This window comes from Strix aluco, chromosome 13, assembly GCF_031877795.1.
Source record: "Strix aluco isolate bStrAlu1 chromosome 13, bStrAlu1.hap1, whole genome shotgun sequence".
NCBI lineage: Eukaryota > Metazoa > Chordata > Aves > Strigiformes > Strigidae > Strix > Strix aluco.
In genome coordinates this window covers 11,131,680-11,159,199 of record NC_133943.1, presented here as the reverse complement: position 1 = coordinate 11,159,199, position 27,520 = coordinate 11,131,680, and the positions used below count along the sequence as shown (strand labels likewise).

The window sequence follows — 27,520 nt, the reverse complement described above, 5'->3', positions numbered from 1 at the left end:
CTTCCCCCAGCCCCATAATTCAGGCTTCTGATTCCTCACCTACAAATCCCACTGGCCCATCAGCACTGCGAGTGCAGTGGGCTTGGATTATTTGTGTAGCAAGAGAAAGAACATGGCTGTATACAAGATATTTTTGACAGTTAAAACCTTGAAGCTAGACTGATTGCTAAGTTGTCAAATGATTGCCTGGTTTTGTGGCGCTCTATGCCATAACAAAATAGGGTCAATTTAACAAAAGGTTTTTCGTTTATAGCAGTCTGGAATGGGCAGCATTTAGGCAGATGTAAATGAAACGAGAATTTGCCTGTTCTTTGGAAAACGTGGGCTGGGACACAGATGCCCTGAGGCAAAAGTACAGTGGTTTAGTTTAAGACTTTTGAGAATTTTTTTTCCTATTATTCCTTGACTTTGACACCTTAATTTTCTGTTATCAACTGCGAAAAGCCAAAACGCGTTTATACTGTCTCAGAAAATATTGTGCGTTACCTAACAAATAATTTAAACCATTTGTGACAGTGTACACTAATGCACGTGATTTAAAAAATAAAGCAGTTGTTAAATTACTGCTGTTTGTTTTACTCTTTGCTGCAAATTCTCTTATTACGATGAAAACTGCAAAAAATCCCAGGACAGGGATGCAACATTTAAGACAGTATAATAAACACTTTTGCATTGCAAATTGGAATAATTTGGGAAATTACAGCACAATCCACATTATGTATGGAAATGCAGCAGTTTAGCGTTTTCAGTGATGGAAAACATCAGTTGGAAGAGGTGAATTACTGTTGATGTTAAATTAATTCCTTTGGATTTATTGATATTTGTAATTTTAAGTGTGTGGGAAGTAGTTTGTAGATAATGGTGCTGCTCAGAATTTGGGGGATTTTTCAAAATGTTGACATGTGCCTTTGGAGCTGCATTCAGAACTTGAGTTTGATTTATGTTAAATATATATAATATTAAGGATAGTACCAGAAGAAAATAAGGTAAGGAATCAGATATTGTTGGTTACCTATGCTGGTACTACTTTTACACAAAAAATACTGAGTAGTTTAAACTTTCTGATAATTCCTGCGTTTTTATAGAAATACAGGTCGTGATAATGCAGGTGTCAAACAACTAGATGTTTGTACTTCACTACTGTGGGATTTTGAGGTAGGGTATTCATTCAACTGAGGAAGAGCAACACCTTGATTTATGCTGTCTAAAACGTAGCCATTGAGCAATAAACTAGAGGGTATTAATGTAACCACCCTTTGAGGCCAGGAAATTCCTTCCCCTGCCACCACGGAGCACTACAAATATCCCAGGGTTTTCTGATCCTGGTCCAGCTTTGAAATCAGTGTTAGGATTCCTATTAACTTCATTGGAGTGTAAGACCTACGGTTTTTTTTTGTCTGATCTTGAAACATTTGTCTTAGGCCTCTTGCCATGCCGTCCCATCTCCAGAGTCTGTATGGAAAATTAAATGCCTTTCATACTCCTTAGACAAGATATTCCCTAGGAAAGTATGTACTGCAAATTCTGTGGCATAGAGATTTTTAAAACACAACAAAACATTGAAATACTGCTAAAAATTTTCATGTCTAAATCAGTGATTTGATCTTCAAAATTGTTACAGCCAACAAAATTGTGCTGAATTCCATGACAGCAGCCTTGCTAATCTGATTAAAACCTTTCTAAGGTTTTCTTGCTTTCTTTTTTATATTTTGTCTTTGTTAAATTAATTCCATCCCTTTTTTTCAGAAGTGTGCTTAATCTTCTTCCTTGTTTAGTATCACTTGTCCACCAAGTGGTTTTTGGTTTCTTTTTTTTTTTTTTCCTTTTTCCTTTTCTGAATTCTTGCTTTGATAATCTCTGACCATTCTGGATCATCTTCAAAGCAGCCCTTAATTTGGAGCTGTATTCCATGAGTAGTGTCTGTGCCTTGTTTTAGAAGACAGAGACCTTGCCCACTTCCCCTTCCAAACTGCTGAAAGTACCTGTCTTTCTCCTTTTTGCTCACTTTGTTCACTTTTTCCCTTGATGTTGAATTGTTAGCTCTTTGAGTCTTTTGTTAGCAATGTTTTGCATACTCTCTACTATCATGTTTATCAGGTTAGAAATGGTGTGAAAGGAGCAGAAAGAAAAGCCTGAAGTGCTTTTCTTAAACCTGGAGATAAAGAAGAAATGGGAGATAATGAGAATGGGGATGAGTTTTGAGAAAAGATAAGGAGGTTACAGATGAGGTTTAAGTGTAAAGGGGAACAAGCTCCTAGGAGAGTCATACAGAAACACTTTTTAGCAGTGGGCAGTCTTTGCATATACCCAAGAGTGACTGTGTAGCAGCCTGAAAACTGATTTTTGCATCAATTCCTTGAGGTATTTTGAGAAATAATTGTGATGCATATAGAATTTGTGTATTCAGTGTCTACTTATTTTAATACAGCATTAGGTAGAATGATAAGAACTATTATAAGGCAAATCTGAAAATACATTTTAGAGTAGATTTATCCATACTTGGCTTAAAGTATTGTTGGTTGGAATGCAGATTGATTAGCTGTGATGCTAGTTCTTTGGTTGGTGGTTGGTTTTTTTTCACTATAGTATTGATAGTTGGACTTTCAGGTGAGTGGAGCAGTCAAGGTGCTGTCTCTAGGTACGCAAATGTCAGGTGTCTTTAGAGGTGCAGAGAATGGTTTTCTTTCAGCTTTACTTAGAAATCCTATTAACAAGAATCCCAGCTCAGCAGTCAGATTGCATAGATATGAGAAAAGGAGAAATTTTGTGAATGGAATGTGGGGATACTTTTGATGGATAAATCAAATCTATAAAACCATTAATAATATATTAATAAATTCCCAGTAATTTGTAGTAATGTTACATACAAATCTTCATATTGTCATTAGTGTTAGTGCACGAATGATGAGGGAGATGGGGATAGCTTTCTGAAGGTATTCTAAAGAATGTCTTGGTTGCTCATGTGTGATTTAAAATTGTTACAATAAATAGTGTTGGTGTCTGGTCCTGTATACCATTTTGAATTTAGGCAGAGGAAATGAAGTGCTGATTCTTTTAAAATACAGTTTTCTGTTTCTCTTCCCATTTGGTTTGGGTGTGGGGAAGTGTATAGTACATTTTTTTCAGATATATTACTGGAAAAATTAGTGTCTTATGTTGTTTACCATAAAAATGAAAATATGGGGAAATGTTATACTGCAGACTTGAGTGTGTTGATGTTGACATTGACTTACTTGCTTGTGTTACTCCTTCCTTATTGTTTGGGAGTGAAGTCAGAGGATGCTTAAAAAAGTAACAAAGCCCTCATGTGGCATTCCAGGCTGTCTTGTGATCGTTCCTTCCACAGACAAAAATAAGTTGCTTTGAACCTATTATTGTACTTAAGGAACTATGGTTTTAAATCTCGCAGCATTTAAGTATATGCCAGTGTAAATCCAGCTCTTGCAAGTCATATGCAGGAACTGCATTTCAGGTTATTCATTAAAGCGTGGGCAGAATTCATGGTATAGGTGTGATGGTATAGGCAGATACCAGCATCTCTTGAGCTGAAATGCTATGTATAAAGAATCCAGGAACACAGTGCATATGAACTGGGACTGCGAATGGGAGGTTTGTGAAGTTTTTGCACCTTTTCCATATGTTTTCATAAGTTATTCAGTAAATTCTATAATAGGTTCAATAAATGGTTCTTGTCACAATATAAATTCTGTCTAGCAATTTTTAGCATATGACATCCTATTCTTTCCTTTCCTCCTGACAGAAACTCCATCATTAGTATGTATTCTGGAATTTACTAATGTTACCACATTTGAAGTAATTCTGTGGCTGAGAATCTGATTGCTCTTTGCTGGCAAAGCTGTATTACGCTTTTCCTTCTTCCAGTTCCAAACTCTGCCTTTCATTTTTTGAGTGAATCTAGTAATAGTTTAAGTGCTCAAAAGATAAATGCTGCCAATTATTCCATATCATAAACTTGAAGATGTATTGAAGGAAAAGATTGGATGTTTTTATAACTTCTTGTCTATTCTCCAGAAGTCATACGTTACTACAAACTAGAGCTCAGGGCCACTGGCTGTAGGGTGCCTGCTTTTCTGAAATACACGTGTAATTCCAACTAACATCTAGTCTCCAGCAGAGAGTTGTGCTCCATGATTTGCTTTTTGCTTTTGGATTCTTCTCTCTGACCCTGTGGGGGCTTTTGGAAGAGAGTGAAGAGTTATATTCAAATACGTATGATATTTAAGGGTTCCACTTAGACTGATTTGCAGTAACCCAGTGTAATGTAATTGGAATTATGGAAAGAATATTGATAGCTGTAGCTGTGTTTAGGATTTATAGCGGGCTTGTTTAGGAGAAGATTTCTCTGTATTCTTCTGTTTGATAGCGAAGAAAACTTCAAAGTTAGCTTTGAAGCTTCTGTATTTTTGAGAGGAGTGAAACTGGATTTGGTTTGTCACCTTTCATGAGTAGTTAAGTGGTTGTTGAAAGGTGTGAAAAATCATCTCTTGAAGTTCAGTCCCCGTGGCACTGTGTTAGTCTGGCAGGCTACCTGAGAGCATCAGCAGTAAAGGAATAATAAAAGTGGTGGTTTTTAAAGCTTTCACACAAACCCAACTGCGGTGTTTTCATAGTTAAACCTTTTTTTTTTTTTCCTCCCCCCATTTCCGCTTCAGTCTTGTGCTTGAATAGCGTGCTGGAAGCATGTCTAGGGCTTTTTGTCTCAGTTGTCCAATGTGGGAGTTAGCTTGAGTTTCTCACAAGGGTGGGCTGGAACCAATGCTGGGCTGGACTGGCTCAGTTGGAAGCGGTGTGCTGTTCTGCCCTGGGTACAGCTGGGTTTGTGTAGTGCCTGGGAATGAGGGCCATTAGTGGGGGTTTTTTTCCCCCAAAGATTATTTTTTTTCTGTATATAACTGCACAATCTCTTCGGTGAGACAGTTTTGCTTTAGGCAGATTAAAGCCCTGGAAACTTGGAGCTCATTGCATAAGCCTTGGAAACAGTAGCTTTCACTTTCACTGTTTCTCATCTTCTCTCCCCTTCCGCCCCCCTGGTTATTTGATGTATAAAGTTGTCAACAATCAAACTATTAGAAATTACTATGCTGATAATCCGTTTTGTGCCATACAGTCAGGTTCTACCTTTTTACCATGTGAACCCAATTAATTCAATATAATCACAGATAAACAGTGTTAGCATCAGAAGAGCCCTAAAAGGCTTTTATAGGTAGAATCTCTTAAGGGTTTTAGAAGAAAAGAAACCTGTTTGCTTTTAGTGTTGGTTGCATTTTGTGACAGCGACCTGAAATTTAGCATGGAAGATTCTAGTCTGACCTGTACTTGAATGCTACAGAATACCAGAAAGTTCATTTTGTTAGTGTTCTCGGCAGAAGGAATGGGTAAATACTTGTCTTCAGGCATCTGGCTTTACTTGAAATAAAGCATAATACTTGCATCTACAATAGTACTCTTGTTTTTCAGCATTTGTTTGGACGTTTTGGACATAAACTAGAGCTATATTTCTCATCACATGCTTTTTTTTTTTTTTTTTTTTTTTTTTACATTGTGTTTCTTTAAAAAGAAATTAGGAGGAAGAAATGCAGTTTTTGGCATCTCTGCCACTTAATTTTGCCGAATCAGTACTTCCAAAGGTGTTAATCCTTGATTTTACTGTGCAGCCAAATGTAGTCTACTTTTCTGGTTTCATGGTGACTTTGACATAGCTGTAAGTGTGACAAATATACATTCTCCAGATGTACATATAGAAGTGTTTAATTTTTGTAAGGTTGTCTTAGATTAAGAAAATACTGTTTGAATGTTTTTCATTCTTTGAAGTTTGGTAGTGTTTGAAATCCACAACATGGGGAAACTTTTATATCCCTTTTTAGTAGCTTATTTTTGAAAACAGTTTTTAAAACAGGGATCTCATTTGACAATATCATAAAGATGGCTGTGACTGTAAGATGCAAAGTTCTGACATGGAATAAGTTCACTGTCAGTGTAGATTTGTTAAATTTTGATACATTTATTCTGTATTGACAGAATTTATCCTGGATCTGGTATCGCGTGTCTGTGCTACTCTACCATGCGTTGGCTGTTGTTCCACAGTCAACATATCATGTGCTTGGGGTAATTTGACAGAAATGAGATTATGTGTTTGAAGTGGGCAGAATTTTGGCATACATGCACGTGTCTTATGTTAACAATGGTGGAACTGTAGCCTAATGCTTTTGTCCTTAATATTTTAGAACTAAAATCAAGGAGTGCATAAAAACCAGTACTTTTTTGCCTGTCATGCAACACTTTATGACACTATCTTCTTTCCTATTGAAAATGTAATCTAAGACTTAAATTGTGAGAAATACTTTTGTGTATAATACATATAGGTAGATATGATTTTTATGTTCTAATTAGAGAAAGTATATATACCTCTCTGAAAGTACCTGCCATGGTCTCTGAACTGCTCCTTCATATATGGAGATAATTTAACCAAAGGTAGGTTAAATATAGATGTTCTTTCTAATTTTATTTTTTCTGCTTTTGGTTTGGCTAAGGATACGATTAGATTCTTCACTAGTGAAATAGGGCTTAAGATGACCTTACAGAACTTCCTGTGAAATGTACTGTTACCTGTGGTAGAAACATGTGATCCATGTGTTAACTATGAAATGCATTGTGAAACATGAAGTGATGATAAAATCTAACTCTTGGGTTACCATCAACCCTACCTGCCCTCAGGGAGTAGTAGGGGAAAAAAGGTAATAAGATACTATAGTTCATATTTTAATGGCCTTGTGCACAGCATTGTTAGTCTTGCTACAATTACTAAATACAATTTAGTGTAGAATAATTTAGAAATAAGACTTTGCAGTTGGAATGGTTAAACCAGATTGTACTTCAGTTATTTTTCTATAATTTAAAAATAAAACTCATGAAAGCATAAATATTTTCTATAATAGATTCAAGGATATCTAGCTCACATTTAGAAATAATCCAGTGAAACTTTGGTACTTCTGTTTCTCTAAAAGTTAAGGCATAAGTGAAACAGAGGACAGACCAGCATGAAATTACCTCCTTACCTACTGTTTAGGGGAAGAAAATGACTAGCAGAGTAAACGGTTTTGGTGAAACTTGAAACTGTGTGTTTCTGTATTGATGATACTTGCCTTCCAACATAAGAAACTGGCTGCCTATGACCATCTACAGTGAAAAGTTTTTTAAAATAATATGGATAGGTTTCAATATAGTCTTAGAGAAAGCCTCATTAGCCCCCTTTTTTAAAAATTCTGGACTCTACACTTTTCTCCATTTATATGATATTTAACAAATAGCTGATGATAGTATAAAGGCTTTGTTTTCCCTCCTACTCTTCGCTGCTTTCATTTGCAAGAGTTGTAGCCTGTTTGCCCTGTAGTGGTTCCATCATTTGCACCGCAGGTTCTTGTTTGTTGCTTTTTGTCCCTAAAAATCAGCAGTTAAAATCATTACTTCATTCATGAAAGCTTATGAAATTGGGATCCCTTCAGCAAAACCTTGTTCAGCTTGAATGTATTTCCTAGAGCCTGTATGATTGGTGTAGAATACGAAAGAATAATACGCAAATGGGTTGAGTTTCCTAGCTTTCCTGCAGCTGGATGGTGGGAAGCTGTCTCGGTGGTAGAGCTAATGCCTGGTGGAAGGGTGTGATTGGGTCTTACCTGTTCTCACAGTCATATGTAAAAAGTCAACATGAATATTTGTCCCTTTTAAATTTAAAAAATATTTCTCTGGTAACTTCAGTGATTAATATGCATAGAAACCTGAAATTCCTTGGAACTCGCTAATGAAGCTAGTCTGGTTTGATCTTTGAGAGGAAAGAAATGAGAGCATATTAATGACTGAGGTAAAAGGTTGCAGTGTGTTACTATGTTGGCCTCTGTGCCACAGTAAAGAGCAGAATCCCTGCCTTGAGGAGCTCTTGGACTAAAGATATGAATTAGGTACAGAACTGAACAGGTATTACATCACCCTAAGATTTTGCGTGCCTTGAAACAACTATAGCAAGGTAGTGAGAATGAAGGTACAACCATAATTTGACTTCGAGCATTCAGTTGATCTGCCTGTTCCAGGGTTTTATGGTGTTTATGTTAATATTAACTGTGGATGCTTGTATAGTTCTTATAGTTGTCATGTGTCCTTAGAAAGTTGTGATGGTGTTCACAGGAGATACAGATCTTGCTTGCTGGTCCCTTTGCTTTAAACAGTCTGCTCTTGAGCTGACCTTTTAATGTAAATCTACCACGGTTAACAGCACAAAATACACCTGAAATTACTACCATCCTGCAGATTGGAAGGCAGCAAGAACCATTAAAGAGTGCCAGGTGCTCAGCCTGGGCATACTTTTTGCAGGACAAGCTTGTAGTAAGTTTGGGGTTTGAGTGATTTAGGACTCCTGCATACATTTTTCATGCTTCTTCAGCAGAATATCTTTGTCATTGGGAACTGTGTACTTTATACAGAATTGCACGTGTGATTATACACAACATGCTGAGAGTCTTTTTGTGCTTCCTATAGAGAGAAGAAAGCTCAACATGTTTAATTGGAGGTACATTAGACAGAAAAGATGTGGGTTTTTTTAAAAAAAATAAAAAAAAGAGGGAGATGGCCAGGAGCCCATTAAGTGTCTCTAATGAAGAGAAGATGCAAAAATTTGAGTGGGTTGCTTATTCATTAAGTTCTTTAAAATGAACGACAGTAAAAGCAGCAGATTTTTGCAAAAGATCGTTGGCTTTCTGTAAGGCCTTATTTCTTACATAGAAAGGAGTGTTGCAGGGAGGGCTGAGGTGACAAAATAATTGAAGCAGCTGCTAATAGCGTTTTAAATTTCAGACTGATTTTATCAGAAAAATATCTCTGCATAGGTTGTTTATAAGCAGTTGAACCGGTGGCATAAACAATGTATTTTTTAAGTTTTGTAACATGATTCTTGCTCAGATATCTTGTGAGATTAGTAAATCTGTCCTAGGCCCTTTATGCAGTTAACTGAAATGTTGAAGAAATGGGGAAAGGAAAAATAGATTTGAGGAATACAGACCAATGTTGTGGTTGTCTCATTTCTCAGCAGGGGATAGGCAGGCATCCTGATCTTCAGAATTAATTTTTTTTCTCTGGTTGGTATCAGTTACCTTAAGGCTTTATTTATGTTCCAGTTTAGCTAGGGTACTCCTGTAGCAAAGATTTCTCTTAATATGAAATTATGAAAGCCAGAGACAGAACTGGTAAATCAGAGTTAGCTGTCTTCCTGGCCGGCCAAAAGAGCATTCTTTAGTTTCAGTGTTGTGTATTACATTGTGTGAAATTAATGGTGTGTGATGAGCCCTGAATTCAATGAGCAGGAAGAGTTTGTGTCTGTGCTGTACTGGGGTGGTTTATAAACTGTGGCTTCTGAGACATGTTTTCAAATGTTGGTATTTTGTGGGTTAGATAAAGCAAATGGAGAAAATAAGAGGCAAAATAAGAAGAAAAGAAATCTTACTATTTGGTTCTCAAAACCTCTTCAGTTGTATTTGGCACTGGAAATACTTCCTAGCTGGTGACTGAGCTTTTTTTGTTGTTTTCTGTACTGGTAAAGGAGAAAAATCCTATTGCCTTGAGTGACACAGGTGGCGAAGCAGCGAGGAGTCTGCTGACCTAAATTGCGGTCACAGATCTGCAGTGGGAATCGTATCTGTGCTGCATGCTTTGTTGCCAAGAATGGGTGTACCAAGTGAAGGAGTTTGTGTGGTTTTGTTAGTAATTTAGAAACCACAGTCAAGATTTTTATGGCTTTATAGGCAGAGCTGTTTTTGAAAGTGCTTAATGTTTTCTAAAACATGCAAAGGCTTCTGAGCTTTGTCAGAAATGCAGTAAGATTGCTCATTGCTTTCCATGAAAGACAGGTTCCTTAAAACTTTCTACTTTGAGGACTGTATGAGCATCTTGGATTTCTAAATTCAAAATTACCAGGGAAAAATCATACTCGTAAGGGCCCTCAGCCTTTAAGATTCTCCCATAAAGCCAGTGCCTGTGTGAACACTTGAGAATATGCTTCAGTCTGAAGACTAGGGCTTCATTATTTTGTATTCTTGGTGTTAATTGTGACTATCAGCAAAAGATCAGAGAAGTAAAATGATCTTACAGATGTTAAATAATCATGAAGTAAATTGGATTGATATGATTTTTATTCTGAAAGAGGAAACAACTCCTGTTTTGTTGTGGTTTACAAATATTTAAATGCTTAAACTAATTGTCAGCCTCAATTTTGAATGAGGAAGCAAAATAAAATGCATGATGTACTCAGAGTTTCTCATAGTACTTGCCAGGAGAATCCAAGTTTTGAAAACAGTTGGCCTGCTTTCAGATACAGATTTTAATGAGACTAAAAGAGAAAGAATGTGCAAGTTTGATTAGAAAATGTGGCCATATTCTGACAATGTGTCCTGGAAGCCAGCACAGAAAAATGTTGTATTTTTTAGTGGTAGATTTGATTTGTTTTGGAAAATGAAAAGTAGGAAGCAGTGTCGAATACTTACAGCAAGGTGTACTGAGTCGGTATGAGAGAATCTGTACTGTTGTACACAGACTGCAGGAGGTCTGAAAGGCAATTTTAGTGCCCCAGATGTTTTCTCCTTAAGTTTTTCAGCTGGTTATTTGCCAGTAATAATTTAACCATGGATTTTGTGGGGTATGCAAAGCTTTTGTAGCAACCTAATTTCAAAACAGAAATTAACACAGTATTCCTCTGCTTTCCTTGTGTTAGGGCTTTTCCTACAGTTCAAATGAAGATCAGTGTTAGAGTATGCTTGAACTTGGCAAGGCTGAGAGCACATTGTGTTGCAGAATGTGTCAGGAGGCCTGGTGCATGAGAAAAGATCCGTTTACTTGTAGGCAGAGGATTAAGGAATAGATTTGAAAATAAATGTGCAAATTAAGAACTAAAATTGTTTTCAAACAGTCTCTTTGAGTATACATATATACTTTGTCAGCCTCGTATCAACATGTTTTATCAATAAGTAACAGAGATGGTGCAAGGAAGGCATGGTATTGGGGGTGGTGGGGGAGGTCAGCTTGTGAACACCATTTTAAATGACCTGGAGTATGAAAAGGCTTGAGAATCACTGAGTTAGTATAAAGGCGATAAAACAAGGTCTTTTGGTCCTTATAACAATGTTTGAAAGGCTGTTTTCTTTCTCATTTAACATGCAGCAAGGACATATGGGAGAAGGCGAGGTAACAATATTCCTATTTAATTTTCTAATGTTGACAATGTCTCATGGGAGAAATAACATTAAGTTGTTACTAGAGGGCAAATTTCAAAATTTAAGATTATAAAGGATCAGTTTCACATAAGTTTACATAGTCTGCATGCCATAAATAAACATTTCAACTGAATTAGGTAGTACTCCACAGTAGTACTATTGAGGCTGAAATAATCACAATCCTTACAGTGGACATCATCTATATGATTGTTACATTGGAGGGCTACGTTGATGTGTTTGTGTGTATGTTATGAATGCCATTGCTGGAGAAGTTTATTTTGGTTCTTTTGGGTGCTGATGGTTTTCTTGCTGCAGCATAGACTATAGTGAGTATATGTCCTGGCCTGCTAGGTTAAAGAGCCAGATCCTGCAAGCATGCATGCCGAATTATCTAACAGCAGTGGTAATGCAGATGAACCTGAAAAGGTTGTTTAGGTGTGGAGTGTTGCTCCCTTCCAGTAATACCTGCAGGATTGGGGTCTTTAGAGATGAAACCAATGACATGTGCATCAGTTCATTAGGGGAAAACAAAATAACATTTAAGTCTATATGACAATATTTTTATCACAGTAGTAACCAGGTTTGCCTAGCTACAGAAATAGGCCTGATTATAGTTGACTTTAATTAAAGGTGTACAAATAAAGCAAGCTGGCCAAGCCTTCAATTTTGTATTTGTATAAATTCTATGGACTGTGGATTTTATTGTATTTTTTTCTTCCAACTTGTTAGCTGCTTGATTTTTGCATACTGCCATTTGGATATTAGAACTAGTCAAATTTTCTGTTTTCAAGATGTTTTCTTTTTTAAAATCAATTTATTTCAAAGGAAGGTAGCAAGGGCAGGATAAATTAACCTTACCGATACATTACTGTAGTTGATTGTAATGAATTTTGTAAAAGCAGACATAGTATATCACATCATAGGCAAAAGGAAATGTATCCTAAAACTTGTAGCACACCTCATTTATTTGCTTACTTTCCCTATACATATTTATTTATTCCTAAAATTTTCCTTAAATGAGTAGAAATCATTCAGTTTGTTGTCTAGATATTGAATACCATAACTAAAGGGTGAATTCATGGAAGAGATCAGCTTGTGTGCTCTATTTATGGTATTTAGAGTTGCATTTATAAATCAAAGAATCTTATTTAAAAGTAATTAATATTATTAAGGAAATCTATGATAAGGATTATCATAGAAGAATATTGGGCTTTGAGGGGAAGCATGCTTAGAACATTTTCTCCTAGAGTGAGTTCATTAACGAAACTGTTGTAATATCTAAGTAAACTTGCTTCTAGGAATGACACAGTATTGCTTAGTTTTTAGTCTTCATTTGCAGTAAATTACAGTGGGTCTTCCTGTTTTTGTCAGGATATTTTTGTTATTTACAAGTGGGTGGTTTATGATATGTTTTGCTATCAGGTAATTTAAATGTGTAATATATTTAGCTGGTAGAATTCTTGTTTTCCCATCTGCACCGTGAAATTGTATCTAATTGTAAGAAGCTGTTCATTGGAAAATTATATATATGGCTAAGGTTTTAGTGATGTCTGCTATTGGGAAAGTCTCAGGAAAAAAATTGGCTTCTCTTCTGTTTTTACACCTTTTTAAAAGAAATCTAATTGGAAACATGAAATATTATAGAAAATGGTCACCTCGAGCATCCGTTTAGTGCAGTTATGAAGAAGGTAGCAACCTTTTCTCTGAAATAATGCATTTGAGTTACTGAATGATATTGAAAACAATAAGGGTCATATGAAATTGAAAACACAACTGCTCATTAAAAGGGAAGATTGCAAACAGTTCTACTGCTAATGCAGCAACTAGTGCTTTTTAAAAAATTGTTTAAACAGTGTGTGCTTTGTTCTGTTAGTATGTTTTTTTTCCCTTTTTTTTTTTTTTTAACCCCCTCTTCAGGTCAGTCTTCACTGTTTCCAATGGAAGACGGGTTCTTGGATGATGGACGTGGGGATCAGACTCTTCATAGTGGTTTAGGATCACCTCACTGCTTCTCCCATCAGAATGGAGAAAGAGTGGAACGGTATTCCCGTAAAGTCTTTGTCGGCGGACTGCCACCAGATATTGATGAAGGTACACCCCAAAAATCTTATCCAGAAAAGCTCCTTCTGGCTTAAAGACAAAACTACAGTGTGAAACCTTTTGTCTGTTAGCTAATGAATGTTTGTTTTCCAAACTCTACAGAAAGGCTTTGATATGTAAATGGATCTTTGCATATTACTACTTTCAGTCCATGGCAAATGTGAGATAATTCAAACTAGTTCAGGCTGTAGCATTGTTCTGCCATTGAAGAACAAAATCATGTTACCACACAGTTAACTGACTTCTACAGTATACAAATTATAAAAAAGGGATAGTGGTGCAAAAATAAACAAGTAACTATCACCTGTTGAAACTCATAAATACATTGCAATAATTTTATAGGCACCAGAAGCCAGTAGTAGGAAAAGTATTGCTGGCAGTTTTATGAAGTTTGTATAGCATAGTAAGTCATAGCTCTTTATTTGGATGCTGGTGTGTAGTTCTCAGAGGTTGTCCTGAGGAACATGTCCTTTGGTAGCTTCTAACGAGTGCGTGATGAGGACTCGGGAATGAGTCTCTGCAGAGGCCGTTGCATACAGTGAGGAACCAGGAATTTGTGGTGGGTCCGTCATACAAGGATGACAGAGTACTGCAGTTGTTAAGAAAAACAAAACCAAAAAATATCACGCGCCAACGTTGTGAACCATCATTTCACCAGAGTTCTGTATTCTGTATGTATAAGCGTATGATTTACAGCAACTGTAAATGTGAAAAGCTGCTTTTTCTTAATCACAAAATCATTTTAATACCCTCTTTTTCTGTCAGGAAGAGTGTGATGCACTGCAGTGTGTACTACTGTGATGTGACAACCTGAGTTTCAAGTCAAACATAAGAGCTACTTTATTATTAAAGGGTCAAATATAACATGGTGTTTAAAAGTGGAAAAATGATCTTATAGTTTCCCTTTCTTTGTTGGTGTTTTGTTTGTTTTTTAACTTTGTCACCTTTGTGGTTTTAAAAGCAGATGAGCACATGAATAGTTTGGTCTCTGTGGACCCTAGTTATTGAAGAATAGGATCTTTCCTAAACCTGTGCTAGGAGGGTAGCTTGAATTTTTCAGTTGCTTCTGTCAGCGCTCTTCCAGTTGAACAAGTGTGAATTAGAATAAGGAGTGTACAATTTAAAATCTACATCACAGCTGAATTTTTGAGGTTTTTCTGATCCTGTTTCTAGAAAGCATTTTACGTATGTGCTCCAGCATTAAATTTGTGTTAAGTGCTGTTCTGAACAGAGATCTGTTTTGAGAATAGGTATGTAGTAAGTATTGTTCTCCTTGGTTTATATCTTCATCATCATGTAACCTTGACACAACCATTGCTGTATATGTGCCTGATGATCTATAGTGCACGGAGAAGCTCTCAGTACAGTGGATTGTCAGTCACTATTTTATTAGCAATGTCATCAAAGAGTGTAAACAAATTGAAAAAGACATAATTAGTAACACTTTCTCAGATTTCTAACTGAATTTGAGGATGGGGAAAATCCTCTAAATTGTGTATTAGGACCCTCCCCCAACAGTGTGCTAGTATAGAAGGCCCTGTAATGGCCATAAACAGAACACAGCTGAGCAGTGTGCCAATTTAGATGACAGCAGTGTGAAGTTTGTTCTTTTTGTTTCAATTTTTTAATGAAAAATCTTTTCCGGAGAACTTTAACTAGCAATCGTTCAAGTGTGTTTGTAGAGAAGGAAAAGGGAATAATCACTCAATTTCAAGAACAGAATTGCAGCTAGAAGACTTCTATGGGACTAGCAAATTTATACCAGTAATTTGAGGTCAAAGGCAGAGTTGAAATGGTTGCAAGAATTGCTTCTTGATATAGTAATATGTTCTTGCCATCTCTCCTATAAAATTACATAGCAATGTCCTGCAAGTTTACTCTGTTAGTTTGAGGTCAAGCTCAGATAGTGTTTGCATATGTGGCACTGGCATGTGATATGAGCAGGCATGGCTGGGTCTTGTGATAGTCCCTTCATTTTTTTCCGGTCTTTCTGCAGTTACAAGGCATATTGGCCTTACTAGCAAGTCAGGAAATTGTCTCTAAACACTCTGTGGGAGAACAGTTGAAGCTGGGTTATGATAGCTGTATAGATGCAGTGGCTCCATTTCTGCAAATCAGTGGGTTATGAGCTTTTATTGATAATCATCAGTAGAAAGAAAAGCTTGATCTTTGACCTGTCTTGTTTTCCTAATGTGTGTTCTGACTTGCCATAAAGATTCCCCATCAACTAGCAAGCATTGCTATGAGCTGCTGAGCCTTTAGGGTCACAGAATGTATGTTTATAGGAGGAAGCTACCTGAAATCAGTGTTCTTCAAATGTCTTCTAATCAATATATTTTAATTTCAATTCATGCCTTTTCCTTTCTCTCTTTACAGATGAGATCACTGCTAGTTTTCGTCGCTTTGGACCTTTGATTGTAGACTGGCCACACAAGGCAGAGAGCAAATCTTATTTTCCTCCTAAAGGTAAATATCTGATAACCAATAACATACAAGCATTTTAGAATCATTTTTCTTGATAAGACTCCATTTTAGACAAGATTTTTGTGACAGTGACCCAATGTTTAGGGGGGAAAAAAGTTGAATCCTTTGGATTGTTATAAACTGGTGGAATTTAGAATGTAGCTTTGCAATTATTCTGCACTAAAAGAATTCTTCTTTAACTTCCTGTTTTTACTTTATTCCATTTTCCTTTTTCCCCCCATGTTGTTCTTTGTTTTTGTAGTAATAGTCAAGAGTAGTCCTCTTTAAAGGGACTAAATGCCCTCCACAGTAGCTGGAGAGGATTTGTACCTTACAGTAACAACTGTCCTGACAGGTTTGGCTCTACAGCTGTGGCTTTTGTTCAGTTCATACTGCTGTCTTATCCTTTTCAGAGGAAATGGGGAGAGAGTGTGCTGATCAGCAAGCTCCCTGCTTTCCTTCACGTCTCTGCAGAGGACGTGGAGGAGGCTAGGTTGGAAGTGTGTAAGAGCCCCTTAAAATTTGTCCCTTACTGTATGGTAGCATGATGACATGGTGCCAAGCATAATTCTGGGTTAAATTATTATCCTATAGGCAAATAGACAGAAGAAGTTATGTGTTTGTTTTCCCTTTTGTAGGGTATGCATTTTTGCTGTTCCAAGATGAAAGCTCTGTACAGGCACTGATTGATGCATGTATTGAAGAAGATGGAAAGCTCTATCTTTGTGTTTCCAGCCCCACTATCAAAGACAAACCGGTAGGTAGAATTGTCAGGGCCTGCACAATTCCTGTGTGAGAACCAGAAATTGTTCTCTTCAGATGCCTTTTTTTCTGTCTTCAGATTGTTAATGTTTAAATTTCTTTAAGGTATCAAATTAAGTTCTCAAAGAGAAGACCAACTTACTTGTTTTTAAACTACACATTATGAAGTTTTTTAGTCTAGTTACAGTTCATGTTTTTGTTAGAAAAAGGTTTGCTAAATTTCACCATTGCTGATGTAATAAATATATTTCCAGACAGGTATTTTATGCTTATTATTGATTAAAATGTAGAATTCATATTGTTTGAGTGTTGCATGTAACATGTACATGAAATCCAAAAAAACATAACGTGGCATTGAACACTAAACGATTAGTACAGATGGTTTGGGGGCTGATGTGAGTCTGTTAATAGTTGGAGAGGCTTCTGCTATATTCCTGTACTTCAAATTTGGCCAGCTGTAGGTAAATATGAAGCAGCTAGTTTTGCATAGTAAATAAACACACAACTTTGTGCACTGGAGCCTGTTGCATTGAGATAACGCTAGTCTAGGGCTTACACTTGGCTAGAACAACACGAATAGCATAGATATGTATGCACCAGTGTGGTTCGTACAGCACAGTTCAGTCATGATTAAGTAAATGTGTAAGTAGAGGGTGAGGTTTTTTTCCCAGAAATTTGGGTAACAAGGAAGTGGTGAAATGTAGTATGATCAAGTGGTCTGTCTTAACAGAGCTTATTACCATTTCGTTTTGAGAAATGATTGCTGAACAAGTGGAAAATGAGTTTAGGAAGTACAGTGTTTAAGAGGTTTTCTTCTTTGTAGGATACTGTTTTAATTTATATTACTGAGATACTTTGAATTGTGAATGGTTAAAAAAAAAAGGCTTTTTGTCCATAGGTTCAGATCCGGCCTTGGAACCTTAGTGATAGTGATTTTGTTATGGATGGTTCACAGCCTCTTGACCCACGAAAAACCATTTTTGTTGGTGGTGTTCCTCGGCCTTTACGAGCAGGTACACTGCGTGTTCCGCAGCACTGGGCATGTTGAATATGCAGTCCGATTTGGGGAGCAATGGGGGAGACAAGTTATTTCAGCAAGGGAAGTATTAAGTGTTCTTGACACTTATAGCGGGGGACATGAATACAAATGGACTGTTTCATTTGATGCTTTTAGAAAAAATTACCAAGTCTACAGCACTGTTTCATTTTCCTTTCTGCTTTAGTGGAACTTGCAATGATAATGGATCGGCTGTATGGAGGGGTGTGCTATGCTGGAATTGACACAGACCCTGAGCTGAAGTACCCAAAAGGAGCTGGGCGGGTTGCGTTTTCTAATCAACAGAGTTACATAGCTGCTATCAGTGCTCGCTTTGTTCAGCTGCAGCATGGAGAGATAGATAAACGGGTAAGGTCTTCAAGCGTATTCTATTTTTGTTCAGTGCTTTCTCTAGAAATGCTTTTCCATGTAAATGTGTGTCATTGTGAAGACTGTAAATGTTATATCAGATTAATTGCATATTTAGGGATAGATTGTGCCACTTAGATACAACACAGAATAAAAATGAAGGAGTGGTACAGAGCTGTTGCTTCTGGAACGTGGGAGGCAACTGTGAAGCAGACTTTCTCAAATTGCTTCGCATAATGGGAAGCATGTCAGCTGCCTTGCCCTTTTATAAGAATATTGCACTCGTCATATACTCCCACTGCAAGTATTTGCACTTGCAGTGTTTGTATAATGTCAGGGAGTAAGGTATCTGCCAAGGACAGAGCAGTTCTTACTCCTGTTCTGCATCTTTTTAGAGTGGGCAGAATCTGGCCCTAGCATTACACATTGTGTGCTGAGTGTTCCTAACGAGCATCATAGTAACGCATTGTCAACTTGCTAGTGTGCGTTACAGCCTCATAGTCATCCTCCACAGCTTATGTAAAGGCTGTGTCTGGTTATTTTATTCCTTTATTATTATAAATTAAAGGAATGTGCTAAATGGATCTGCAGTTTGCTTGCCTCTGTCCTCTTCATCTATATAAAACGTGACTTTGCCAATTTTAGTGATCTTTTTGGGCCACAATTTTGAGACTCAGATCCTTACATCTACCGTTCTAATCCCTGCTTTGTCTCTTTATTTTTCTTACATGACTGTCATTATTGATTTTAATTTTATAATTACTACAGAGGAAAACCCCCAAACTTGGCTGGTTAGCTGATTATCATTTCACTTCTGCTTTGGCTATAAAGCTTGGGTAGGAGAATTGTAACAACACTTTGACTGTGGGCCTGCGAATTGGAATGTCTTTGTTCTAATCTTGGCTCTGAAATAAATTCTGTACGGCTTTGAACAAATAATTTGGGCCGCCCTTGTGCAACTTCTGCTTGCATAAGCAGACACTTGGGTGAATAGGTCCATTGAAGCTGGTAGGACTACAAATTTGAGTAAGTACTTGTGAACTCCAGCAAAGATTTTGCAATCTATTTCCTCTTCTTTCTCTCCTCCCACTCCTCCTTATTTCCCCATTTTGTGTGTAGCTCAGAAGAAATGTGGGGAGATAAGAGCTCAGAGGATTCATTATAGGAGAGGTTGGGTACATGAGAGATAAAAGTACAACAGTGGCAGTACTACTTTTTGTTAATAATGTACTATGTATTAATACTTTTTCTAATAAAGTTTATCTGTAAAAATAAAATTAGTAACAAGAAGGGATTTCCAGTAAAATTAGGCAAGGAGGTGCTGCTAAAGGGTGTGCCCTTCAAAGTGATAATGCAAATTAAACGCTCAGTGGCCTGCAGCACCAACCACAGCAGAGCTTCTGATGAGTGCTGCCACCCTAAGCGTGCCTGATGAAGTTGCTGTAGTTTAAGCTTTTTCTCTGTAGCTGGGAAACTTCACTCTACCTAGCACAAGTAACAATTGCAGGTTGAATCTGGCACGTGCACTTCAGCACACACTGAATAAATGTGCTGAGGACTCTAATATCTATGGGTTGCAAACTTGCACAAAAATGGGTGCTGCAGTAACAGGCTAAAGCAAGCAGAGGTATAATTACCTGTGCTGTAGTTTGGCCTCTGAATATGTCTGAGTAGACATAATAGAGCAGAACTGCCAAGTTGAGGAGGCCTGCATAGCATATATTTGTAGGTTCTCCTCTTAGCACTTGTAGAAGACAACACTCATCAGTGAATACCCAACCTCAAACTACATAGCAATGTAGGTGACAAAGGGAGAACGTGGTGTTAGGAATATTTGTCTGCCTCAGCTCTTTTACAAATTCATTCTTCTGAGTTGGCGTGAAGTGGTATTTGAGAAAGGCAACTCTAGCAGTGGAGCAGTGGAAGAGGAGAAAAACTGAGGTCAAAAAAAAAAAGGCAGCTGTAGTGTCTCCAAGTAGTTTATATGTACCGTAAGCACAAATGACATCAAACTACTGCAGCGCTCTGTCTGGACTGTGATAAAATTGGGTAAGTTTAAAAACACAGGAACTTGTAAATGTCCTCCTCTGAATGAGCTGACCTAACCTCTGAGGCTTGTGAGGTACAGAAAGGACCATCTCTAAGCCAGATGCAGAGATAACAGTAGAGACATCAGTCACAGTCTGGATATTTGGAAATGTTTGTGAAAACATGTAACTAACACTCCTAGAATGGGAACTGGTACCTGTACTTTTTTAACGTGAAATTTTGTGTTGCGCTTCTGATACGTCACATGGACCTTTCACAATTCAGTGGAGCTAAGGAATGGTGGTGGTTACCGGTTTTGAGGTGAATCTGAGCCTTTAGGGGTTGGCAGTTCTGCAGTTGTGATTTGAACACATAGGCATGTCTAAACGAGCTGTGCTGTAGCCAACTCAGATGCTGCAGGCCGCAAGCTTTGCCTTGCTGTCACAAAGTGCTCTGGAGTGCTCTGAGCAGGGTTTTGTAGCCCACAGTACAGCAGGCTTGGTTTTGGTATGCAAATGCCTAGATTAAAAGGTAGTAGCCTGCAGATGTTGCAGTGTAGATGTATCCTTGGAGCACCAGCTGGTAATTTCCTGTGAGTCATTATCAGTTAAGAACTTGAAGAAATTTTTCTTTTCCTTTCTTGTCTGCTGTACTGAATTACTGCTCATCATCTGTCCCTTAATGCTAACAGCGTAGGTGGGCATCAGTCCCATGTTAAGCTTCTCATTTGATCCCAAGAAGATTAGGTAGCTTTTCTTTTGCTGAGAGGACTAACCCACAGAAAAAGAAAAGAGAAATGTGCTGTTCATTAAGATAATAAATGAAATTTGTTGGAAATTCAGACATTGAAATTTGCAGACCATGTGTTGTGTAAACAATTTGCATTCCTACCTGAAAGGGTAGGAGCTTAATTGTGCATCACCATACTTAAAAATAAATCCCCAGAATTCTCCACAGTTTTGATGTGAATCTGTGTTTCAGTTCTGCAGCGATGGGTTGATTGGTCCTTTCTGTAAATCAATGACTGGTCCTTTCTGTAATCAATGACAGCCTGTGTGATACTGGTGGGCAGCATTGGTTTCTGGGGGTTTTTTTAAGGATCACGTTGGACAGTGGGAGCAGGATTGTTCTCAAGTTGAGTGCCTGTAGTTTTGGGTGTTCAATGGCAATGGTCGTGTGCAATGGGGGAGAAAATTGTTGAATGTGCTGTTCGCTACTACAGAACTGTGATTGCAATCCTGCTAGAACACAGTAAATAGTGTGGAATTGTCATTATCTACATTGTTATTAAGAATTGTAAACTTTCTTCTCATTTTCTGAATACAGGTGGAAGTTAAGCCATATGTCTTGGATGATCAGCTTTGTGATGAATGTCAGGGGGCCCGTTGCGGTGGAAAATTTGCTCCATTTTTCTGTGCTAATGTTACCTGTCTGCAGTATTACTGTGAATATTGCTGGGCTGCTATCCATTCACGCGCTGGCAGGGAATTCCACAAGCCCCTGGTGAAGGAGGGAGGAGATCGCCCAAGACATATTTCATTCCGCTGGAACTAAATGATCACTGCAGTGCTCATATGCAGGCCTCAAATTAAGTGCACTCTTCTGTTATCCTGATTTTCCCTACCCCACCCTACCCTTTCTCTTATTCAAGATAGCATGCCCTTTTGTAGTAGTCTGTAATTTAACAATAGTATAATGAAAGAATGACCTATAATATGGGTATTTTGTAGAATCTTGTCATTGAAAACTGTATTGGGAACTCCTTTTCGTATTGGTAACATGTTGCAAGTGAGTTGCATTCTCTTGTCTTTACTACCGAGAGAACACTTAATTTCATGCAACATTTTCTTAGAGGAGAGAAAAATATTAAGAAAAAAGAATTGAAACAATAGAGTATTTTGGTTTTTTAATTAAATTATTGTTAATAAAGAACATAAGAATACTTTTATTAAAATAACCGTGTAACAATAACACTATCGGTCTGTTCTGACACTTTTCCCCAGGGAAGCCTGTTTTTGCCTCTCTTTTTGTTTCGACTTCGGATTTTTCCAGCAACAGATGAAGTTAGCATTTACCTACCAACAGGAAAGAGCATGTTTAAAGCAACAAAAATGCATGAGCAAAGTTGAAGCAGCGTTACAATAATGATCTCTTTAAAAAAAATCTGTTAAAGGTTTTGAGGCTGAAATTTTAGCTCTGTATGTATCTGACCGTGCCTCTTGACTACCACCCACATCCAAATTACTAATGAGACAGGCAGAGCTTACTATATTTTCATCAAAATGATTACATTTTAAGAATTCCTGAATGTAAAAGTTGAGTAAAGTTACTACTGAGGGGGGAGTGCACTTTTTTTTTCTTTAAGAGAACTCAATTGTCTGGTTACAGCCCTAGAAATCCTACCAAAGCTAGAGTAATGACAACTAGTTAACTGGCATTTCCTCTCCTGAAGGATAAATATATAGATTTTATTTTTGATGGCTATATATAACTCTATATCCTAATATACTAACATTCATCAGGGGCCAGCCTTTGCTCTCCATTTTGACGTGAAAAAGCAGAAAACCTAAAGATACCTCAAGGATATCACTGATTTTTACTGAAGTTTTGATATTCCATCGTGTCACACAAACTAAAATTGACTGCTTATTCGTTTCCCATCTTGGATGTAAAGTTAGTTTTAAATACACTCTAACTTAGTTGTAACAGAAGGCATGAACCTAAGTAGTTTCCAAGTCTTGATTTGCACTATTTTCTGAATTTGTGCATGAAATGGTGCAAGTGTGCATATGCCTTTCTTACTCTTCCTGTAGAAAAAATCCCAACTAAGATTCCACCTCTTCAGAACTTAAAATGGGGAAATAAAGAAACACAGGTATTTGAAGTGCCAACATTGCTAAGTTAATGCCTGCTTTATTATAAATGAGTTCTACCTTGAGAAGCATTAACACAGTACATGTTAATTGAATGATAAAGAGTGGGTGCAGGGGTTTAGTTTGAAATAGTTGAATGAAGGATTAGTTCTGAAAATTATTTTTATCTCTTTTGAACTAATGCCCTGGCCAGCTTCTCAAATGATTATTTAGCAGTGTGCAAACAAACAGGTTTAGTGGCAATCTTCTGAACTGTCTGAGTGGCATGGTACCATCCTAGATTCTCTCAAACCAAAGACTTGCCTCAGCACTGCTTGGAAAACATCTGCTCCGTTAAAAGCCTTTGTCGGCCCCCCTCATCCCGTTCCCCTAGCCCAGATCATCTTTATGAGAAGCAGTTTTTATTTTCAATACAGGCTTTAATGAACTATACCTTACCAAGTTCCAAAGGTCAAAATGGAGACATTTGCTGTCTACTAGTCAAGTATAGAAAGGGAGCTGCTTTTAATGAAATCCCTGAAAATATTGACAACAGTAATGCAAATGCAGAGTGCTCTTGTGTAGATTGTCAGGGACTTTTTTTTCTCTGAAGTACATAATTATAGTTGGAATGTTCCTTTAATTTTTTTAATGCTTGTAGGTGGCTTGGGGTGTGCTATTGTGCCGATCCTACCCAGTAAACAGGTGAGATGGGTTACCATTACAAGAAATAACACTGTTTGAGAACTAGCTTTGAATAATAATTTTCCCTTTGTACATGACCTGCTGAATTTCGGTACAGTGTTTTTGTAGCTAACTTATTTTGTCATGCACATAATGTATATTTGTTATGCACTACTTTTGTATATCTTGTTTTTCCAACAGTGAGCATTTTTAGGCACACTTTTCACTGACGGGATATCTCTTTATGCAATACCTCAATTTTTCATATTGCAAAGAGTAGCTTTTTGTACTTTTATTACTGAGAGATCTTCATATACTTCATTTTTTAATATAAATAATTTTAATAAATTTTATTTTCTTATATTCTGCTTTTTATACATTTCAGTGCTCTGCATACATTTTGAATTATGGATGTTGTGCACTGGCAATGCTATTTTAGAATCTGCAGAGAAAAGAAAGCATGTTGCTTAAACATCTTAGCCCAGCACCAGGTATTTGGTGTACATATAATTTAAGAAATAGTATATGTAAAGTTGAGAATTAAAGAAGAAAAGCATGAAAGTGACAAATGACACTGTCTTTAGACCCATGAAATTTAAATGCATAAATATAGTGTAGAAATTTAAAAGTAAAGAAACATCAAAATTGTCTACCGCTTCTTACTAAGTTTTTAAAAATTATACACAAATGCAGACGTTTTTGGTGAATGTTTAGCCATTTTTAATATTAATAAAAAATTGATGTTAGGTGTTTGATGCAGAAATGTGTCTGCTCTTTTAAATTATATTTAAAGAATAAAAGAGAGCCTGCTAGGTGGCAGGCATGTAATGTTAGTATGCATGACTAATGTAAGAAATTGTTATTCTACTAATATTCACTTGTGATTGTGTGACAAGCGTGTTTACAGATTATTTGGTTACACTTCGATTTACAGGGCATAAACAATTATATACATTACTCTGTACTTAAATAGTGATTACATGTCCTTATGATTACATGGGATTTGTAGTTGGGGTTACCATGTAGCTCCAAACATAATTAACATGTAATTGGGTTACCAGTCTTAGGGTATCACTTCAATTTGCAAAGGGGTTAATAAGCATGTAGTTTTATCACACTAGCATGGCACTGGCCATGTATTTACAATGTAGTTACAGAGTAATTACATGGTTATTTTTGCAATGTAAAATAAAGTGTTTCTGATTATTTTATATGTAAAGGAACCCCACTGCCCCGTGCTTTTTGGTATAGTATATACTTCTCCATACACAGACCTCTGCAGAATGCAAATTTAAAACTTGCAGTGAATGCATTTAGCGTTTTATAAGGATGCTGTTGGAAAGACTTGATAATTCACCCCTTTTGTTTTTGAAGAGTTAAAACCTTCTGTTAAAAGGTGATTTAAAACTTGAATGTGATGAATTGTGGCAAGTTAACTTCAAGTTATGTGCAATACCTATTTCAGACTTCTGGAAGATCTTTGCAGTGTAATTCTTTGTTTTTAATTGCAGACATTTAAAAATGTCATTTTCTACTGTTCTAGTAAATCCTCTTTCTTGCTGGTGTTTCTAAAGAAAAGAATCAGAAATCAATCTTTCTACTAATGTAAATTTGAGATTATTTTTAAAAAAAATGGAATAAAAGGTTTTGGTCATTTGCTTTATTTTATTATCTTATTTTAAAGCTACTGTGATAGCATTGTAAGAATTGGGACAATATTGTATTCAACTGTTTTATTTTTTATATTTTTAAATTTTAAAGTATAATTAGTTTTTATAATTTTCATCAGATTTTTTTGTTATATTTTTTGGAAGTGAAACTTTTAGCAAGTGGGTGTCTAGTTTTTACTAATCCCTAATATGTTTTTCCCCCAATGTATTGCTCATATTATCAGAAGGAAAAGTTATTTAAGTATGTCAGTTAATTGTACTACTTGGCTGAATTTCCATATAGTTTTTACTGTGTATGGGGAGGTTGTAGTATTTATTATAGCATTTTAAATAAGGGTAATTCATTTTTTATTAAAGTCATTTTCACGTTTAAGTTCATATTTTTGTATGTTCTACTCTAAGTTATATAACACAAGTTACTTTTTTTAAAGAGTTCATTTGTTGAAGTGCTAGTGAAAATTAATGTTATTAAATAGTTTGCAAATGACTATTTATACCAGTATGCATATAATTTTTAAATATTTGTAATGTGAGATGTTGAATGAATAAAACTTTTAACTCAATGTTTCTTCTTAACCTTATTTTAAGCCTCCTGTAGAAACATGTTCCTTTGTGGCTGAAGCTCATGGGGCTTGGGGAAGTGATTTTGATGAAGTATATGGCACACGTCTGGCTGTGTGTGTAAAGTGTTTTAGGCTAAATTCTGCAGTCCTGTGCTGGTCAAAACGTGGAGCATGGTTTCGTAGGAGGTGTGTGAGGGAGGATATAACCATTTGAGGTGCCAAGTACCGTGAACACTGCATTAAATTGGTACAAAATTAATGTTCAGTGCTGCAGAAATGGAAAGGGCGATGTCTAGAGGACTGTAGCTCTGCTCTCTGTTGAATCAGGCTGTAAGAAGAACCCTTTTTACTGCTTGTGTCCAGACGTCGTCTTTAGGGAATGTTGAATGCTAACTACTTAATTTTGTGAATTTGGTGCTTGTTGAATATTCGTTAGAAATGTGTGTAGCTTTGGAAAAGCCTTTCAGCAGCGTCAGAACTGCCGTTTCTGGTTTTTGCACAGCTGTAAGCATATCAACCTAGCTAAAGAATTGTAGCAAGTTTGCTTCTACTTTGTGCTCTCTGCAGCTAATTCATAGGGGCAAAGATGAAAACCAATACACAGCTGTGAAATCAAGCCAACTGGGCAGGTGACACGTTCAATGGGAAGAATACCACTGAGGCACATGTAATGCATCATGTAAGTCAGAAACCACTGTGCAGCTGGGACAAAAAGATAACCAGACTAGGGCCAGAGTAGAGCCAAGCAAGGCGTGGGCAGACAAGGATTCTTTTTTAATTGTCTCATGGCTGTGACCTGACACTAACAGAACAAAAAAGTCTGGCATTTTAATGAGCTTGCTACCGTGTCAGCCTTTAATTTAACATACCTAAACTTAAGATGTCTAAAAAAGTTTTGTGAAGCGTTACAATGTCACATATCTACCTTTCATGGACTATTCAAAAGGAACCCTGCATAAAGAATTCAAGAGTTTTGCATTCTCACTAGGTAGGAATTCCCCAAACTTTGTTGGTTTTCTTACTTTGATACAAAGAGCCAATCTTCAATGAAGTATAATTCTGATTGGTCTGGAAGTAGCTCTGCTAAGTGGAACCATGAGTCGCAATATGCACATGTACCTTGTGAGAAAAAAAACCTGCTGCCCAAAGTACAGTACTGCAGTAGGAATCGGACTGCGCTCACTGCACTGACCAGCACTTTGCTGTTGGCGTTTGAGCTGCTAATCTCTTGTGCCATCATCTAAGGAATGATGTTGTAAATGTTAAATAGATCTCCGGTATCGTTCTTTTCTGTGGGTGCTTCAGGAAATGCAGATCTTACAGAATTGAGCTATAATGGGATTAGTTCTGCAAGATGCTAATCACTTCAGTTCCCAGTGGCTTCAGATGATGCAAACTTAGAAGCTAATGCCTTTAGAAACTAGTTGTTGACAAGAATGAAAAGTTTCGCTGGTGACTCCGTGGGTATATTCCCAATCCCTTAAAATGGCTGTTTAAACCGAAAATGCTGGTACGCTTTGGATCAAAAATACAGAGGCTAGAGATGTGTTGTCTGCCCAGTGAATAATGAATTCCGCAGTGCCGTGTTTTATGCCAGCCAAACAACACCAGACAGTATTGACCAGCTTTTAGCGTGTGACTTGGCTGGTAACGGAAGCATTATCTCTCTGTTCTCTGCGTTGGTATTGTTAGGAAATAGTCATAGTTCAGCCTCTCCCAA

General features: G+C 37.0%; 1 protein-coding gene across 2 annotated transcripts in view; it reads left to right on the top strand.

The window, feature by feature from the left end:
* The window catches only part of CPEB4 (cytoplasmic polyadenylation element binding protein 4), a 45,170-nt gene extending 19,370 nt beyond the window's left edge, over positions 1-25,800 (top strand). The window contains exons 3-9 of one of the 2 annotated variants that reach the window (XM_074838734.1): positions 11,221-11,244; positions 13,191-13,364; positions 15,750-15,839; positions 16,475-16,593; positions 17,497-17,611; positions 17,822-18,003; positions 21,358-25,800. In XM_074838734.1, the coding sequence (XP_074694835.1) occupies positions 11,221-11,244; positions 13,191-13,364; positions 15,750-15,839; positions 16,475-16,593; positions 17,497-17,611; positions 17,822-18,003; positions 21,358-21,585 (932 nt within the window). In that variant the 3' untranslated portion in view covers positions 21,586-25,800. The remainder of the gene's footprint in view (positions 1-11,220; positions 11,245-13,190; positions 13,365-15,749; positions 15,840-16,474; positions 16,594-17,496; positions 17,612-17,821; positions 18,004-21,357) is intronic. The other variant, XM_074838735.1, reaches the window with a different exon arrangement.
* The last annotated feature ends 1,720 nt before the right edge of the window (positions 25,801-27,520 follow it).